The sequence below is a fragment of the Python bivittatus genome, unplaced genomic scaffold, assembly GCF_059951505.1.
Source record: "Python bivittatus isolate LINGU-HERP-01145 unplaced genomic scaffold, Pbiv_v1 ctg000310_np1212, whole genome shotgun sequence".
NCBI classification, from domain to species: Eukaryota; Metazoa; Chordata; class Lepidosauria; order Squamata; family Pythonidae; genus Python; species Python bivittatus.
The window spans coordinates 12,179,412-12,197,169 of record NW_028277054.1 but is presented as its reverse complement, the minus strand read 5'-3'; the positions used below and the strand labels follow the sequence as shown (position 1 = coordinate 12,197,169).

The 17,758-nt window shown below is 44.7% G+C and overlaps 1 protein-coding gene across 1 annotated transcript in view; it reads right to left on the bottom strand.

The window, feature by feature from the left end:
• Nucleotides 1-8,384, bottom strand: part of ASAP3 (ArfGAP with SH3 domain, ankyrin repeat and PH domain 3) — a 70,478-nt gene extending 62,094 nt beyond the window's left edge. The window contains exon 1 of the mRNA XM_088140124.1: nt 7,877-8,384. Coding sequence (XP_087996250.1) covers nt 7,877-8,002 — 126 coding nt within the window. The 5' untranslated portion in view covers nt 8,003-8,384. The remainder of the gene's footprint in view (nt 1-7,876) is intronic.
• Between the last annotated feature and the right edge of the window lie 9,374 nt (nt 8,385-17,758).

The window sequence follows — 17,758 nt, the reverse complement described above, 5'->3', positions numbered from 1 at the left end:
CATGGAGAGGCCATGGTGCATTCCAACCATCTCTTATCTTCTCCAGCCATTCGTCTCATGCTCCAGAAGTTTATTCATGAACATTAGGGAAGAACTGGAGATGCATGCAGTGTTTAAGGAGATAATTAAGTCCACTTAATCTTTTTGAAATGCTTTTTGAAATGCTGTGAAAAGGCAAAGGGGTAAGGGAAGAACATAGAAAACAACAGGGCGCCAGCTAGTTGTATTTTTTAGCACTTCCCCAATGGCCACCTGAAGGGAATGCTGGCTGGTTCAAGGAGGCCAAAGTGAGAAGAACAGCACAAAAAAGTCACAATTGGATTACAGCCAGCAGCTGTGTGGAAGAGGCTTTCCTAACCTTCAAAAGTGTGCTTCCTGATGATCTCTGTTTGGAATTTAATTGAAGTCTTGGAAGCCAGGGAGATTGCCAAACACTTGTAATGAAGACAAGATCCTCACAAACTCCCCTCTTGCATTTCATCACTAGGGTAAACACCAAACCACTCACACTGGAGTTTAATGGAAATGTTTCCTCCTTCACTCAACATCCCCCCATCCCAAATATTCAAAAGCAATTTCTTTCCCATCAAAACTGAAGGAGAAATTTTTGAAAATAGCAGAAGACCTTTTCGGCACATCCATAACCCTACTGATGTTCACTCAGAAGTTCTCTGGAATCAGGTGAGACTTATTCTCTAATGTAGTGTTTCTCAACCTTGGGAACTTTAAGATGCATGGACTTCAACTTTATGCTGGCTGGGGAATACTGGGAGTTGAAGTCCACACATCTTAAAGTTCCCAAGGTTGAAAAATACTGCTCCAATGAATCATGATTTCCTTCAGCCTTAACTAGACAATGATTTTGGTGGGATCTTGAGAGCAGTTCATTCTTGTCGTCATGTGTATCCAAAAAAAGCTACAGATCTTTCAGCTTTCATTCCTCTTCTTTTAGGGCTAATGCAGACTCAGAAAACACAAAAGCAGCCACAAAATGCAGCTCTCCTGGAACTGGAAGCAGATGAGGACTCACCTGGTTTATTAAAAGGGCAATCGAGAGTTCAGGTTCTGTGTTCCTAAGATAGAGTGTTTTACTCTGAAACAAAATCTTCTGTGGAGTCCTTGGTGTTCTCTGAGCTTGGTTGTTTTCTTGCAGACATTTTGTTACTTGACTAGGTAACTTCTTCAGTGCATGGAAAATGTTACCTTCAGGCACTGAAGATGGTACCTAGTTGGGTAATGAAACATCTGCAAGCAAACCACCAAGCTCAGAGAACACCAAGGACTCCACAGTTCAACCCTGAGCTACATATATCCTCTTCTATTGGTACAAAGTTTTTTTGATTGTCCCCAAATCTTTCCCTAAACTCAGTTTTGAATTAGCAGAGTGAATATGAGCTTTCATGATGAACAGAAATAAAAATATGCCCCACGTCCTGCTTCAAATCAAATCTTTATTATGGCTATAAGGCCAGCAGGAAAAATAAAATAAGAAAAAATTGAGATGTGTAAAAGAAGGAAAATACAGATTTTCCAGCCCCAAGGAGAACTGCATAATACATATAGAAATGCAAAACTGGGCAACCCCAGAGGATCGATCTGAACAATGGCCAGGCAGGAGAAAAAACAAAAGTCATGCTCTTTGCCAGGAAATTCTCTCCTGGTACATAATGTTAGTACATGGGCACTATTCGTAGTACATTGAGAGCTGCCCAGAGTCGCTCTGGTGTCCAGCGGTGCCAAAATAAAATTAAATAAATGTTCATTCAGAATGCCAAATGCCTGCTACGCTCCCAGAAACTGTGCACTCTAAAATCAACTAAAGCAAAGTATCTGTGTAGAAAGTTTCCCCTCCTCTTCAAATTGCCCCCTCCCCCTTGAAACACTGGCCTATGAAGAATGTTAAATTTAGATGGGGGGTAGATAATTTTAAAACGCTTGTAAAGAAACAGAGTTCGCCTGGCCTCCTGAATATTCAACCATCCTTGTGCACAAAATCCCATTTTCCATTCCAAACTTGAGGCAGTGGGGGGCGGGGGGGAACGGAGAGAAGGATGTTTAATTCACAGTACAGCCAAGCATTATAAACCTGATAAATCTGTGTTCCAAACCACATACAAATCTAAATCACATGATGATTCAGGGGTAAGCAACCTGCTTTTTCAATGTTATTTACTTATTTGCAATTCCTGAAGTACCCAGAAACTGTACTCATAACAATGGAAGCTTTCTTCTCATTTCTAACAAAAAAGGGGGGGGGGGTAAGCCACTGGATCAGTTTAACACAACTAAGTAATTTAAGAAATAAAAATACACAAATCCTAGAAAATCCCAGGTCACCTGAAATCTTGCAATAATCTTGCTCGCTATGGTGTTTGGTGACAGAATAAATATTTCTCCCAAAAGTGGGTCCTCTATCTGAAATAAGTTTGCCTGCTCCCACACATGTGGATTAAGGGCACCTCTCAATGCCAAATATTGAGGCTCTGGGCATTAGAAAGTTTTATCCAAAAGATTGAATAATTATAAAAGGGTGCGAACTAGATTTAGCTGTTTCCTTTTCTTTTTCTTTAGCTCAAGCTTTTAATTTTCTTTGGCTTAAAATTTCATACTCCTTTTCTGTGTTCTGCACAATGTTGCATGCAGTACTCTAAAATGGAACAGTGGGACGGGTGTGCATGTGTGTGCAAAAGGGGAAAAAATAGTGTGTGATGCAAGATTTCTAATATGACTATTTTTATTTGTATAGTGCTGCATAGGGGAACAAATTGCTTTTACTCAGATACCACTTGTGTGGGGGAAAAGGGATCCCTGTCTCTGAATATTACAAATAAAGGGATGTTGCAAAAGACTTCACAGAGATCCTAATGTCATGATTTCATCGGTTTGTGGCCCTATCTTAAGAAAATATTCGGTACATCTCATAAACTGAACGGCAGTCTACAAAAAGTGTGTGCTATTATGCAAGAACTGTCCACCAGGTGATGCTCTGAACTACAGTTCCCACAATCCTTTGCCATTGGCCATGTTGCCTGGGGCTGATGAGATCTGAACCCATAATTTCCAAAGGGGCATCTTAGCCAGAATATACTTGTTTGTCTAGTTTAAGCTGCCAGCAAGACTCTGTTGTCCTGGGAAAGTAACAGGACCTGACAGGGAGAACATCACGCAGATGGTTAACTCTTGTTCTTTCTGCTGATCTTCCTCTGCAAATGGCAACTCCTGCGCTCACCTCATCTACAGATTTTTTTCAGTTGCAAGGACAGTGAAAGATCTGCTGTATACGGAGAGGAGGTGAGGAACCAAAAGGGAAGCACTTGCAGGGAACAAAAATGTAAAGATGGCCGGGGGGGGGGGGGGTCCCTCTCTTCCCTACCAGGTCATGCTATGCCCATTTTTCTGCCTTTGAGGATCTGCACTTTTTCCTCCAAATTCAGTGAGAAAGGAGAGAAGGGCAAAGAGGAGGAAAGAGAGATAGCAGAGACAAAGGAAAAGAGAGAAAAGAGGGAGAGAAAGAGAGGTAGGAAAAAGAAAAAGTGAGAAGACAAGGAGGAGAAGGGGGAAAAGGGGGGTTCTCATGGCCACAAGGGGTGGAAACAAGCTTGTGTCTGTAATCAGATACCACGAAGGATGACCAACAGGGTGATGTCAGAAGATTCCCTTTAGGCTGGATCTTGGTTGGAAGTTTAAGGATAAGCGTTCTCAACCCCTAAATTTGCTTTTCCCCCAACTGGCACTTAACCAACGTGTTTCACTTAGAACTCCTATCCTGTGCAGGCCTTGCAATCTGTAGAAGATGGGTGCTGTAATCCAAGCATACCCAGAGGGACCCCAGTTCACAAGAGACTAACTTAATGTCTTAAGAGGACCAGCTTGCCCTCGTGGTTAGAAACATCAAAGATGCCGCCTTCCTCTTTATGCCATGGGGTATAAGAAACTAAGCTCTTTGACAGATAGAAGAATGCCGTTCTATTAACTAACCCAACAGCAGGGTCCAGCAACAGCAGCTACTGAAACTCAACCCCAGCAGTGGCTGTTTCCAAGATCAGAAGGAAGAGGCAACCCAGTTCTTACACCAGCCTCCAGCTCTTGCATAAATTTAATGTGCATAATTTAAAAATAAACTTTAGCAGCAAGAAAGCTACAAGCCCAAGTAAAGATACTGCCACAGTTTGAAACACACCGGATGTTCAGTATTCAATTATTGCTAGAATGAAAAAGGAGAAGGGGAAATACCACAGAAACTGTTTACTGAAGATGCCAAAAACAGATGTTTCCAATTAAATCAAACATTAAATGCCTGAGCTCATTTATTGATTATATTTATATTCTACTTTTCTTTCCAGGAACTCCAGAGGAGGGGGCAGTCCACAATGCTGCCATTTCCTTATTTTACTCTCCCAAACTTTAAAGGTAGGCTAAGAGGAAAAATAGCAATTGCTTGAGGTCATCTGGCTGAGTGGTAAACTGGGTGCTGGTCTCCCTAATCCCATTTGGATTAAAAAAAAAAAACAGAGCCAATTTTCATGCATTTTTCCCCCTAGCAATCAGCCGGGTTGAGGAAGGTGAGTTTATCGATGAAAAATTTGTTCAAAGGAGAAGATAAATTCTGACATTCTCACGGGTGCAGTGCAACGGTTTTGCATTTATTAAGTGGCCAAGAGGTATGGGTAAATGCCTTGCCTTTCATTATGCAGCCCTTTCTCAAACTGTCTGCAGCCTCCCTGGCTTCCTATCCTTCCATTACATTCCAAGGCAGGACACCCCCAGGGAACTCCTCCCATGAGGCTTTTTCAGATTGGGAAGTAGAGGCAGCCAGGGAGGCTGTAGAATGGCAGATGCACCCGAGGGCAGACTCACACTTCCATCTTATCCCAGAGGTAGCACCAGCACCCACCATTTTTGGAGGGTAAATACGCATGACATTACCCTCAATCCATCCCTAACTTCTGCCTGCATTTTCCAGCTCTACATCAAAGGGAGTGTTTCCTGTTTTGCTCCAGCTAAAGCCAGGGAGTCTGGTTTGCTGCTGCAGTTCAATCCTTTATAAGCAAACCCCTCCACTCCAATTGGCAAGTGTGCTTGTGGTGGGAACACCCCCTCCCCTCCAATTGCTGCCCTCCCCTGCCTTTTTCTTTTTCTTTTTTACAATATCACTGATGGGACAATGCAATATGGAGGGTTTTTTTGTTTTAATCAAGTGAAAGGGACAAGAATTCTGCCACTATCCTTTCTAGCCCATATGAAGGGAAAATGTGGGGTCTCTCCCCTTCCCTCCCTCATTCGCCCAGGCCACAAAGGATAAAGCAGGAGATTCCACCCATCAGGGACTATGGTAAACACAGTCCAGGCAAAACATCAAGCCACCAGTGTGGTGAAAACAAAGGAAAGGTTGATATCTGGAAATGGATTTCTTAAGCTAGCATCATTTCCATCTAATTTATGCACAGGAGATAAGCAGCCAAAGGCTACAGTGCAGAAAAAACCTTTGTAGTAGGAAAAAATCAACTACAGTACCACCAGTAACCCCCTCTGCCATGCCAATAACCTAGTAAGCTCAAAAACGCCAACAAAAGAAATGTGAAAGAAATTCTCAAGCAGGCTGAGAAAATGGTAGAGAAATAGAGGCCTCTTTTGCAGGGGGAAAAACATCCAAGAAATGGGAATGCTTATTTCAGCATTCTGTAAGATGCATGAGAACTGAGGGAAGCAATAATTTGGACTTCATAGCATATAAAAGGTGTAAACCATCTCTTCAGTACCTCCACTGGGTCTAAGAAGCGTTATCAGTGCTGTTATGTGCAATGTGGATAAAAAAAGAACTAGAGTTTGCTAATTTGAGGGAAGTTGAAGAAGGGGAAGATGAGAGATAAGGAGGACGGATTGGATCAAATGAATTATAGGACTGCCCTTAGCAGAGTACAAGTTACAGCTGGAAATATCTCAAGTGGCAATTCAGCCCTCATCCATGCAGCAAATCCCACATCCCTCCATGCAAATTGACTCATTGGAATGTGGCTGATGATGACCACATCTCCACTTGCAAGGACCTATCACATAATTATGCCCCAGCAACCCTTACTTTCTCCCTTGTCCCTGGGACGTAGTCCTTTTCTCACCTCCAACCCATTAGTGAAACTGCCTTAAGCTGTACCAGTGTTACAACAGCATTTTGCCCCCTACTCCATCATCATCCAGTGATATCCCCAAGGTGCGTAAAATCAGGCTTTGTCACCCATTACCTTGGGGAGAGTTCAGATGACCTCAGGGATTGGGAACAGAGGCAACTGGGGTAGAAGAAGAATCATACATGGGAATAGCAAATGTCATGCTGGTATTGTCTTCAGCAGACTGGATGGGTGAGAACCACGTAGCCTTTAGCAATTTCAGAAAAGTCAAAGACAGAGGAAAAAGTAATGCAGAAATACTGGAATTCTTGGGGCCTTTCATGAAGGACTAGAAATGCACTGGACTGCATGGTTAGCACTTCTCGGGCATTTGAGGAGCACTTCTCCATCCGGGGTCTTTGCACTGATCCCCTCATTCTTAATTCAGTTTCAGAGAGGGGCAGTGCATTGGGACAACCAAATTGGAAAAGTGGGGGGAAAAGTTAAATTCTGGTGACAACACTCTATCCCCAATTTAAAGAAATTCTGATTGGATTATCTCCTTATCCAACACATGATTTCTTTTACAGGTGGCCGAATAAACCACAATAGGCTACAAACCCATAGTTAATAAGCCCTTGGCCAGATACACAACAGCAAAACAAATTACATCACAATTTAGCATGAGGTGTAAATCTTATGAGACAGATGAATCACACTCAAGATTTTAACAGGTTTCCTTGTTTGGCCCAGGCAGGTGTGGGTTTCCTGACACACAATGTTTCGATAAAGCAGTGTTAAGATGTCCTCCAGACATGTTGCAATTACAGCACCCCAAATGTTCAGCAGACTAGCTGGGAGCTGTGGCGTTTAAAATCTAATGAGTTTGGGGGGTATTATAGGAGGAAAAGCTGCTCTGGTATGCTCTACAGATAATTCTGGGGGGTAGGGACAACCAGAGCCCTCCCCTCTACATTTCAGCTTCATCTTCTCAATGGTTTGGTCTTGAAGAAGACACCTCAACAACGGGAATCCGGCCTACGTTCACCAGCCCTGCTGGCTTGCAGCTGGACAGACTCCGTGTGGGCTCTGCCCCACATGCAAACCAGGACTTCTGACTTCGATGTCTGAACCTCTTCCCTTGCAGCTGGACGTGGGATAAAAGACGTTCCTGTAAGGGGGGGGGGGGTGTTAAGGCAGCTAGAAAGTAAAGGCAGCTGGACATTCCTCCTAAGAACTTCACTCCTTTTCAGTTTGGTCGGACTCGTCCCTCCATAGAGAGGGCTGCCCCCTTTGAACTCAATCGGGATTCTGGAATTAAGCCAATGTTCTGGGTGCGCACGAGGCAGTGAACCATAAACCAACTCAACGGGATAGGGTCAACCCAACCGCCAGACTAAACTGTGATTAGCTGGTTTATGGCTCGAGGGGGCGAGCGATACCCCCGCCCGCTTTTCTTTTCTTGTTTAAGTTTCCAGGAAAGTGAGAGAGCGCTAAGAAGGCGGAATGAAGGCGAGGTGGCCGCAGAGCTGCTCACCTGCAAATCCCTGCCCCGCTGAACAAAGGGAAGGTCGGCTTCCTTCCGGGTAAACAGGCTGGGAATAACCACCGCAGCGGGTCAGGTGCGCGCCGTCCGCCGCGCAGAGCCAGCGGAGCGCCGCGTCCCCCTCCCGGAGCCCCGGAAAGCTTCTGCGAGGAAGGGGCTGCGAACTTTCTCCCCCCCCCGCCCCTTCCCGAGGCGAGCAGCCCCTCCGCGCGCCGCCCCCGCTCACCTCTTCCAGCGCCCCCACCGCGCCCCGGCACTTCTGCATCTTGGCGGCGAAGCCGGACGCCAGCGGCGCGCTGAGGTCCTCCGAAGTCACGGCCACGAACTCCGAGACGCTGAGCTGTTCGGGCATGTTGGCCGCGAGCGTGCCTCGGCGAGCGGAGGAGCTTCTGCGCCCGGAGGAAAGAGGGGGGAAAGTCACCCGACGCTGCGGAGCGGGCGAAGCCACGAGGGCATGAAGAAGGCGGCGGGGTCGTGGGCTGCCGGGGGGGTCTCTCCCTGGGAGCGAGGAAAGTTGCGGAAGAGTGGGACAAAGCCCCCGGTCTCCTTCGGTGATGTGCGACTCCCCCCGGGTCGGTCTCGCCTCACATCCCGCGCTCCGGCTCCTCTCCGGGGCGCGAGTGACTCGGGGCGCCTCGCTCGCGCTGGCAAGTTTCTCCCCTCCCTCCACGCCCGCCTGCCCGCTCGGAAGACTTTCATGGCAGTCACGTGGCCATATTGTTACGCCGCCGCCGCCGCGGGAGCCGGAGCGCGCTGCTTTTTGGACCCCCGCCCGTTAAAGGCAAAGTGCACCCAGTTCCCGTATTCTTTGCCCCCCCCCCCGTCCCCGGGTCTTCCACGCCCCCCTCGGAGCAGGTCCTCTCTCAAAACAGCGGCGAGGGAACTTCCAGCTGTTTTTTGTTTGCAAAGTGTATTTCCGCTCTGAAATGCATCTCCCGGTGAGAAAAGCAGAGGGTTGAAAGGGAAAGTTTCGAGTTTTCACTTCCTCGGAGCCAATCTGGCGGGGGGGGGGGGTGCGTGGTGGGAGGGGCCAGAATAATCCACCCCACAGTGGGTGGGCGGGGTCATTAATCCTCCCTTTGGGATATCCATGTCTCACTTTTCCAGCGGTTGAGTTTAGATCGCTGGTCTTTCCTGCAGAAAATTTCCTTGAAGGGCTGTGGGGAAGGTCTACCCGATCGGTTTGTTGCAGGTAGCCTTTTCAAGGTAATTTCCGCACTCGTGACTTAATAGAGTCGCGGAGGGTCCCCAGGCCAGGGGTGCTATCTAAAGTCGGGCTTTGTTAGGGTTAGATCGATTCAGCGACGATTGGATGACTCAGGAAGACGCTCTCCAAGAGAAGCGGGATAAATCGGTTGCAGCGAAAACAGCGGAAAGTCTGGTGGCGTGTCGGAAGCGAATAAAAGCCTCGAGTGTAGTGGATGGCCGCCTTTTGCATCAGATGGGCTGTGGCCGCAGACTTGAAGCCGATTTCTGGAAGATGCTGCTTGGAACAAGAGGCAGATCATCCAATTCTTGTTTACTCATGTGTAAAGCCTAGGGAGTTCAATTGGTTTACTCCCACGGACTTATATGTGGGCTGTCACATCAGCTGAGCCCGTGGTTCAGAAGTAAAACTCACTGATTTGGGGATAACTTTAATGTCGAATACAGTGTTTCTCAACCTTGGCAACTTCAAGCTGTGTGGACTTCAACTCCCAGAATTCCCCAGCCAGCCATACTGGCTGGAGAATTCTGGGAGTTGAAGTCCACACAGCTTGAAGTTGCCAAGGTTGAGAAACACTGGTCAAATGACAGAAGAGCACTGAAGTGTTCAATTCCTCCCACCTCCATTTTAAAGAGGTCATAGAATCAGCTAGAAAGGTCATTTCTTCATCTAGAAAAGACTGTAGAGTCCATCTGGCTCTAACCCCCAGCCAGGGCAGGAATCCAAAATACCATCCTTGACCGATGGCCATCCAGCTTCTGCTCGTCTCCAGCAGAGATTACCACCTTCTGTTCCCTTGTTGGATGGCTTTTACTGTTAGGAAACCATTCCAATAACTCCAACCAAGAGTTGGTGGAGGATTGGTTTTACATGCAAGGAGAAATGTTGATCTCTTGGCAAGAGATCCTGCAAGAAGGGGCTAGAGAACAACAGTAGGTAGATTACCTAACAGTAAACCTCACAGATCATTGCAGCTGCATTTGTACAACATATAAAGTAACCCGGTTGGCAAAGTTTGCAAAATGCATTGAGTCAGAGCCAATGGGGGAAGAGGGGAAGATGCTATGATTGCAGTTCGACCTGGGCCTCAAACTCAAATGGAGGCACTTGGGTGGTATTTTTAAAAATTAAAAAAAATTCAGATCATGTCTCGCTCAAAAGTGGAACGTGTGCCAAGCCTGCCTTTCTTCTCCACCTCCATCTCCCTGTCCCCCAGGGTCTGCTCCGACTATAATCTAAACACACTGGCTACACTCAAGAGACTGAATTGCAAACTAGCCCACCAACTTTTAGCTTTGCGGTTATGGAATCCTAGCCAATAGCATTTACTTCTGAGCCAACAAACATATGGGGTAAGGTTATCCTGGTATAAGCCCTGGGTATCAATCTAATCCTGAGCAAGTGTGCAAGGAAATAAATCACTTGGTGAATAGGTGGCCATATACATTGATCAAATCCATCAATCCAAGGGACTGCAAATAGAAGTCATCAAATAAAGTGCATAAGAATTCTGTCTTTCAAGTCTGCAAAGTTTATGAAAATGCAATAAGGTCTGATCTACCACCAGAGGCAAGCTGAGTGTCAGAGGCCCAAAAGGGATCCTGCTCTTTAAGAGCTACATGAACAAAGAAATTGTAGCTGATTTTGGCCCTGCAATAGCGGGGTTGTTAAAATGTATCTGGTTAAGTGCTTTCTTTGTGAAACTTACAATAATTATTTCCCAAGCTAAATAAAATATCCTGCACTCTGCAGGGCTGGCATCTAATGTTTTTTTAAAGTTCTATTTTACATCCATGTTTCTCTTCCAGTGATTGGTGGGGTCTGGGGGTCCCAACTTTTGGGGGACCAAGGGCTACCATACCCAGAGCCTTTGGCAGGCAGGTTCTATACTACCAAAAGCAGTAGGTGGAGTGGGAAAATTGGCATTTAAGCAAGAATTAAATATAATTAACATTATTACTCTCCAGATATGTTGTTGTTGTTATGATTTAAATTATTATTAAATTTATTTATTTCATCTTGTTCCCTTCCTGTTATGTTCATCTTTACAGCTTAGGAACCAACTTCAGCTGTGTTCCACATTTTTGAGAACCCACCAGAAGTTTAAGGATTGTGTGGTGCTAAGAGGCAAAGTTAGGTCTCATCCTCTCTTTGTTCTCGCAATAACCCCGTGCAATAGGTTGCCAGCGGTTCAGGGGGAAAATACCTGGCCTGACTCACTTCTGTCAACAGTGGCTGCCAATGTAGAAATCAGCAGGTGACAAGAGTTCAAGGTAAAAAAAAATAAAGCAATACAACTGCATGATGTCTGCAAATCAAGCCATGGCCAACAGCATAAAGGTACATGCTTCTTCAAGTTGAGCTTGTGATGACTCCAAGGACGCACCCAGGCAGTTTATTTGACAACAATATGGAAGCAGCTTGCCATTCCCTTCTTCCTGGGTGTTATTTTGATTTCCCAGTTTACATTACAGCCTAGGTATTTCCTGTTTGTCTCCCATCTAAGCCCTAATCATACCACCTCGGTTGAGGTTGAGCTTGAATAGCTGATGAAGATCAGGACATTCTCCCATCCCCCCTTCCCATCTTCACAACTGCTTTTAGGGAAAAAGAAACCAATCCAGGAGATGCCAAACACATTGTGCTTTTAAACCCACCGTGGTAGCAATAGCTGAATTAATAAAGGATTTGGGGTGAAGAGTGTCCTGCTCAAATCCATCCATGGGACCTGTGGTTTGTCAAGAGGCACCACAGTAAGATGGAAGCAGCTCAGTGGAGTCTTCTCATGCAAGCTTACCAGCCTATTCTCCCAGATCCGTACTTGACTTGTCATTCCCTGCTGCAGCATTTCCAAGAAATTCTGGGCTCGGAGCAATCCTGCACGGATTCTGCATCTCAGGACCAGCTTTGGACTGCAGGCCGCCTGAGTGAAGCAGCCAGATTTCGAGAATTCCTTGCTTTTTCTCTGCTCCGTAGTCTTGCTCGATGAAACAATCTGGAAAATTCAGATATCTGCATCTCTTTTGCCTTGTTTTGGTTAACCCTAACAAAAGCATCACCCAGTAATGGATTTTAGATGTGGTTTCCTCTATGGGCCAAGAGTTGCTTTTGACATTCCACTGTATCTGACCAAACTTCCCATCAACTTCTTTGCTCTGCTGTCACTGTACCCAGCTCCCTGGGGCCATTCCAGCAAAATTTCTTGGATGGAGTGTTGCAACAAGCAGGGGCTGTCTCTGTCGATGTTGCAATGCTAAAGGATTGGGCAGCCCCCAATCCCGGATAATTTTGCACGTCAACTCCCCCGTGATGCACTTTGGAGCAAAAGGAGCAGAAGAAAATGAAAGGATTGATAAACAAAGGAAACATCTGATTTCAGATTCATTCTCTGGGGCTTGTTTGCAGGAATGGAACTGGCATCGTTCTTTGGCCCTTAGAGCAAGAACGTCTCTCTCTCCTCCCCACTTGGGTCTCCACTCACTGAACTGAGATTTCCTGTCAGCTCATCGGTCTGTGGTCATTTTTTTCTCCTGTCCCTTGCAGGTCCTCCCCTCGTTTTGCAATGAGACGGTGACATGGCACTGTTGCAATAGCATCAGTGAGGGAAGACTGGTTTTGACATGGCTGTAGCTGAACATCAGCACCTGCAACTGAAACAAGAAATCACTTCCTTGCTTCACTGTTTGGTTTTTCATCCTGGCTTTCTGGCTTTGGTTCTACACAATTCCCTTCTTAGTTCCTCAGGGCAGGGACCCAGCCTCTCGTATCCAATAAAGCAGGGTTCCTCAGCCTTGACAACTTGAAGATGTGTGGACTTCAACTCCCAGAATTCCCCAGCCAGCCATGCTGGCTGGGGAATTCTGGGAGTTGAAATCCACACATCTTCAAGTCACCAAGGTTGAAGAACCCTGCAATAAAGAGCCATGGGGCCAATGGTTGATATTCATATACGTTTTTGGTAGCATCCGTAGGACTTCCTCCACTAGCTTTCCCTACAGCTGTCCTGTGAAGTAGATGACACCACACATTTCCGAGGCTCTCTCCTTCCATATATTTAGATCCATGTCCTACTGTCATTCAAAAGTAGTTTTTGTTATTATAGCTAAAGAAAATATCCAAATGACACTTCTTGAGTAGAAAATAGCAAAAGGCTTAGTAATTCTCAGTTGTCCTGTTTCTCCTCCCCCCCCCCGCATAGTACAATTTTAGGGGTTCAGTTCCATGCCATACCCTGCTTTGGAGTTCCTGCCATATTAAAAAGAAGGTATTTATTTCTAAATACATATACAAACATCTGTATGCTTTTCTGGTGTCCAAAGCTGAAGCAGCCTTTTAGAAGGGCCTATATTGCCATCCAAAGAAAATCCCTTTCAGGAAATCTAATACAGCTTTGTCGGAGTTATGTTCCACTTTTTCTCCCAGAAGCTCAGTGTGGCACACATTTGTTTTCCTTTCCGTATCACAACAACCCTGCAAGGAAGACAAGGTCAAATGGTGCCCACTGATTCATTCTTCCACCCAGCTATTTTTCTCTAACAAGCCACATTCCAGATTAATGCAGCTGTTCACTGATGCTTTGTCTAAATTTAGATTTCACCTTATTTCCTTCTCTCCTGCCAGCCCATTACTCTGCTTCGTCAATCACGAACACGTTCCAGTTGCTTTCTTGGGACTGGCTGCTAAGAACCCAGCTGGGCATTGTCACCCCATTCCAAGTTTTGGGAGGATTGCCCTAATTTCTCATTCCTAAATCTGGCCTTGGGAAAAAGGCTTGTCGGTGAGATCAGACCACAGCCAGAGTTTTCCTCATCTCTGGTCTGTGGTGGGTGGGGAAGAGAGAGAGCAGATCCCAACCCATTTATCTTCTGGCACGGTTAACAGAACATAACCCTCGCAGTTTCTCTCCTGCACTGCTGCTAGTTTCCAGGAAAAGCACTTCATCTAAAACTCACTAATTTTTTGCAGATGAGTGAGAGTTACCATTTGGAGAAACAAGGAGGGGAAGCTTAAATTCTGGGAAGGCAGCAAGGCAACCAAGATGACTTTATTGTAATTATGGGACTACTTACCCACCCATCCACTCCAAAATTCATCATAGGATTCTACTATGACCAAAAAACGGGAAAGTGTTGAATGGGGGAACTCAGGAAGGCAGGCAGGCAGGCTCTCTAAAAGGAGAGAAGATTTACTTGCCTGAATCCTGGGCTAAAAAAAACCTTAAATATAATCAAAGCTAAAATCCACCATTCTACAAATGGTGGCAACTTGAAGATGTGTGGACCTTAACTCCCAGAATTCCCCAGAAAGCATGCTCCCAGACTTCAGAATTCTGGAAGTTGAAGTCCACACATAAAGTTTCCAAGTTTGAAAAACAGTGGATTAAATCAAAGGCTGGCCACAGTGGTTGGGATCACATTTCCCCAGTTTTGGGAGAATAAAAAGGTTAAAATAACGTTTAAATGGTAAGAAACCAGGTAATCGGTGCTCGGTGGTTTGCAGATGATTTTCAGAGGCACAGCCTAACTGGTGGTCTGGAGGTGGGGGGAAAAAAATGAGAGCAGTTTGGGTCCACAGGTTGCTCCTCCCTGGATTTAAAGGAATTGTAGTTGTATTCATTTATGGGATGTTGTTTAAATGTGGGCAAAACCCAGTACAGTGCCAATCCCATAATTTGCTGCTATGTCCTTTGTTTCTGAAACTGGTCACAGCAAACGACAATGTCGCAATCAGCACAGTCAGTGACTTGACCAGCTTTGATCCCTCCTTTGCAAGAATGATTCCGGCTCACCTTGTGAGGGAGTTATGTTAAGGTTACAGCCAGCCAATGCTTGCTGCAAAGTTTCCTGAACAACAAAAAGAGCGGTACAAGTGTTCATGTGTACGATGCTTGCTAGTTTCCATCACTCCCAAGCCCTTGAATCTTTCACACTGCCTGAATGTGGCCTAAAGCTAGGGGAGTGCTGTAAAATCTATGAAAGAAACTGCTGGCCTGAAAAATGCAGAATAGAACAGGTACAGTCCTGTTTTCATTTGTGGTTTTTTGGGGGTTTCCCTACATTTATTTTTATTTTATTTATCGCATTTATATAGCTGCCCAACTCACATAGAGTGATTCTGGGTGGTGTACAACAATTAAAAACGACATGCTGCATTTTGGCCCAGATCATTGCCGAATTATATTCAATGTATTTTCCCAGCCGCCGCCGCCGCCTCCTCATTATTATATTTTTATTCCATCTTTGCCAATCAAATGACAGGATTCTAGTTTTCCTTCTATTTTGCAGAAAGAAAAATAAGGGATTCAACAGGCTGTGGGGAAGCATAAGAGATTGATCTCCTCCCTATCCAACTCCATTAAGAAAGCCTATAAGGGTCTCATCAAAAGAGCCATTTTTTAAAAAAGTCACTTGCATATTGATTGCGGACCTGAATTCCATATTTTTCAATAAGAAGCTGATGCTTCTTATTGAAGCATCAATAAGAAGCATTCAATAAGAAGCTCAGCAAAGTGACCTGTCTCCAAGCACTGTATTTATCAACCAGAATGCTTTGGGACTCCATGTTGGCCCTGCAGGCATTCTTAAGGAATTTAAGCAATGATGGCTGTAACCCCAGGTTTGTTTACCCACTGCCTAGGAAATAAAGGCAGGTTTGGGCTAGAAACATCTCAGGTTTGCTTCCTGATAAATAGGTGCCTGTCAGTTTTTCATAGATGTCTCTTCCCATGGCGTCCATTTCGTAACAACATCCACAACCATGCTTTCAGGAAGTTCAAAGGTGGCCACTGACTCATAAAAGAGAGTCAACTGGTCTTTGGGTCAAGCAACTCAAGCCTAATAACCACCATAATAAAGTAGAGCTGTACACAGGCCACCATTCAAGATTGTCTGTAAAGCTTGGGAATTTCAACTTGGGTTTCTCATGTCAAAATCCAGCATTCTCCCCACTGCATTAGATGCTTTGGCAGGGGTGTGAGGTGGTTAAAATCCTAGAATCATCCATTGGAAAGAGGTGATGAAGGCCACTGAATCTCAGTTCAGTGCTGGAACCCAAAATAAATCATCCCTGGCAATTGTTTCATCCAGCCTTTGCTTGAACACATTCACTGAAAAGGAGCCCACGACCTCTCCAAGTCACTGGTTCCACTGCCAAACTGCTCTTACTGTTTTTTCTTTCTATTGGAATTTGTCTTCCTGTAACTTAAACCCATTTTTGGTCTCCCCGCCTTCTGGGATGATAGAAAACAGACCTTAGCTTTCTGTTTTGTGAGATCCTTTCAGATAAAGTCTGATCACAAACTACTCCACCTCCACCCCACTCTTCTTTTCTCCAAGTTAAACACTCCCCAGTCCCTTCCATTCCTTCTTGAAAGGACTCAAGTGTCTCTTCTTCTCATCATCCTTGTGGTCCTCCCTTGAATTGGTCCCGATTCTTCTGAATCATTCTTGAAGTATGGTGCCCCAAACTGGACACAGTACTCAAAGTGGGATCTGACCAGTACAAAATAAAAATTGGAAATTATGCTTCCAGATATGCTTCTATTGATATAACCTCAAACTGTGTTGGCTGCAAAATCCCCTCTGCATTGCAGTCTGTTAAGACTTCGACATTTAGCAGTGCAATTCAAAACTGACTTTATGGCAGCTCTACAATGCTTCCGCTCTGTCTTTCCCTCCCCAATCGCTTTTGCTAGTTTGACAGCCACATAAGGACAGGCCATATTAACATATCCCTAAACTTTTCCAAAAAGATTCCATTTGGCAGGGAGACTATTACATTTAATCAATCTACAAGTTGCCTCTATTGTTGAAGCAACTCTAGGCAACCTTAATTAATATAAATCAAGATTAGTAAGATCAATGGTTTTGCAATAGTTAACAGTGAATAGGAAAGATATGTGAGCAAAATATGAATACATAGACCATGTTGCCTAAGGAGAGCCAAGATCAAATAGGGAAGTCTATTTAAATAAGTAAGCACAGCCCAAAGACAGCATTTCAGGGAAACCCTAGTACAGTATTTCCAGGAGAAATAGCAGGTGGAAGATAATCCCTGTATTAGCTCACTGAAGATGAAATTATAGCAATCAAGGAGAAAAATGGAAAATAGAATAGAAAGAAAATAGAGCAGTATTTTGTTGCAGGAATCACTTAGTTGGCAGAATTATATCTAAACACCAGTTTGCTTTTACCTTCTGGAGAATTTTTTTTCTATATTGGCCATGTCTCTGGACAGATTCCCACATTATGCCAAACCATCATATTGTTTAGTTTTGGCAGGTTAAGCCCAGCCATTATGGTTGATAAACATTGATTTATAGCTTAGCGTGTTGTATGAACTCAATTGTTATTGAGTTATGGTTATTCAATGAACCATAATTAAGCAAACTCTGCCTTAGTCCAATGTGTAGACTCAATCCATCTTCTAGTCATCTTTCTAGATATCCTTAGCTCTGGAATGGGTCTTCTATTTGAAGTTCCTGGTTTTTCCACATTACTTTTGACGCTGGACCAAAATCACCTTCTGCATTTTTCCCCCAACTGTTCTCCTTCCATTTGATAGAAATCACTTTCCATACCTTTCCCTCCCCCAAGAACATTTTGACCATATCCTCACGGTTGCTGTGTAGAACTCTCTATAGAAGTTTGTATAAACTTCAGTCGCAAAAGGTATGTGTGTGTTATACATCCAAGTCTTCTCCGTTGTACTGTATTATCATTTCTCCAGCAGTGTCTGCAGCCTGGCCTATTAAATCCCAAGGAAACTCCTATTGTGGATTTTCTTTTTCCTGATCAGGAAGTAGTAGCAAAAGCATCTTTCACCATCACATATCAACAAAGCTCAGAGAAACCACTCAAAGAAATTGAGAAGCATCCCAAGAGAAGGAATTCTTTGGGAAGT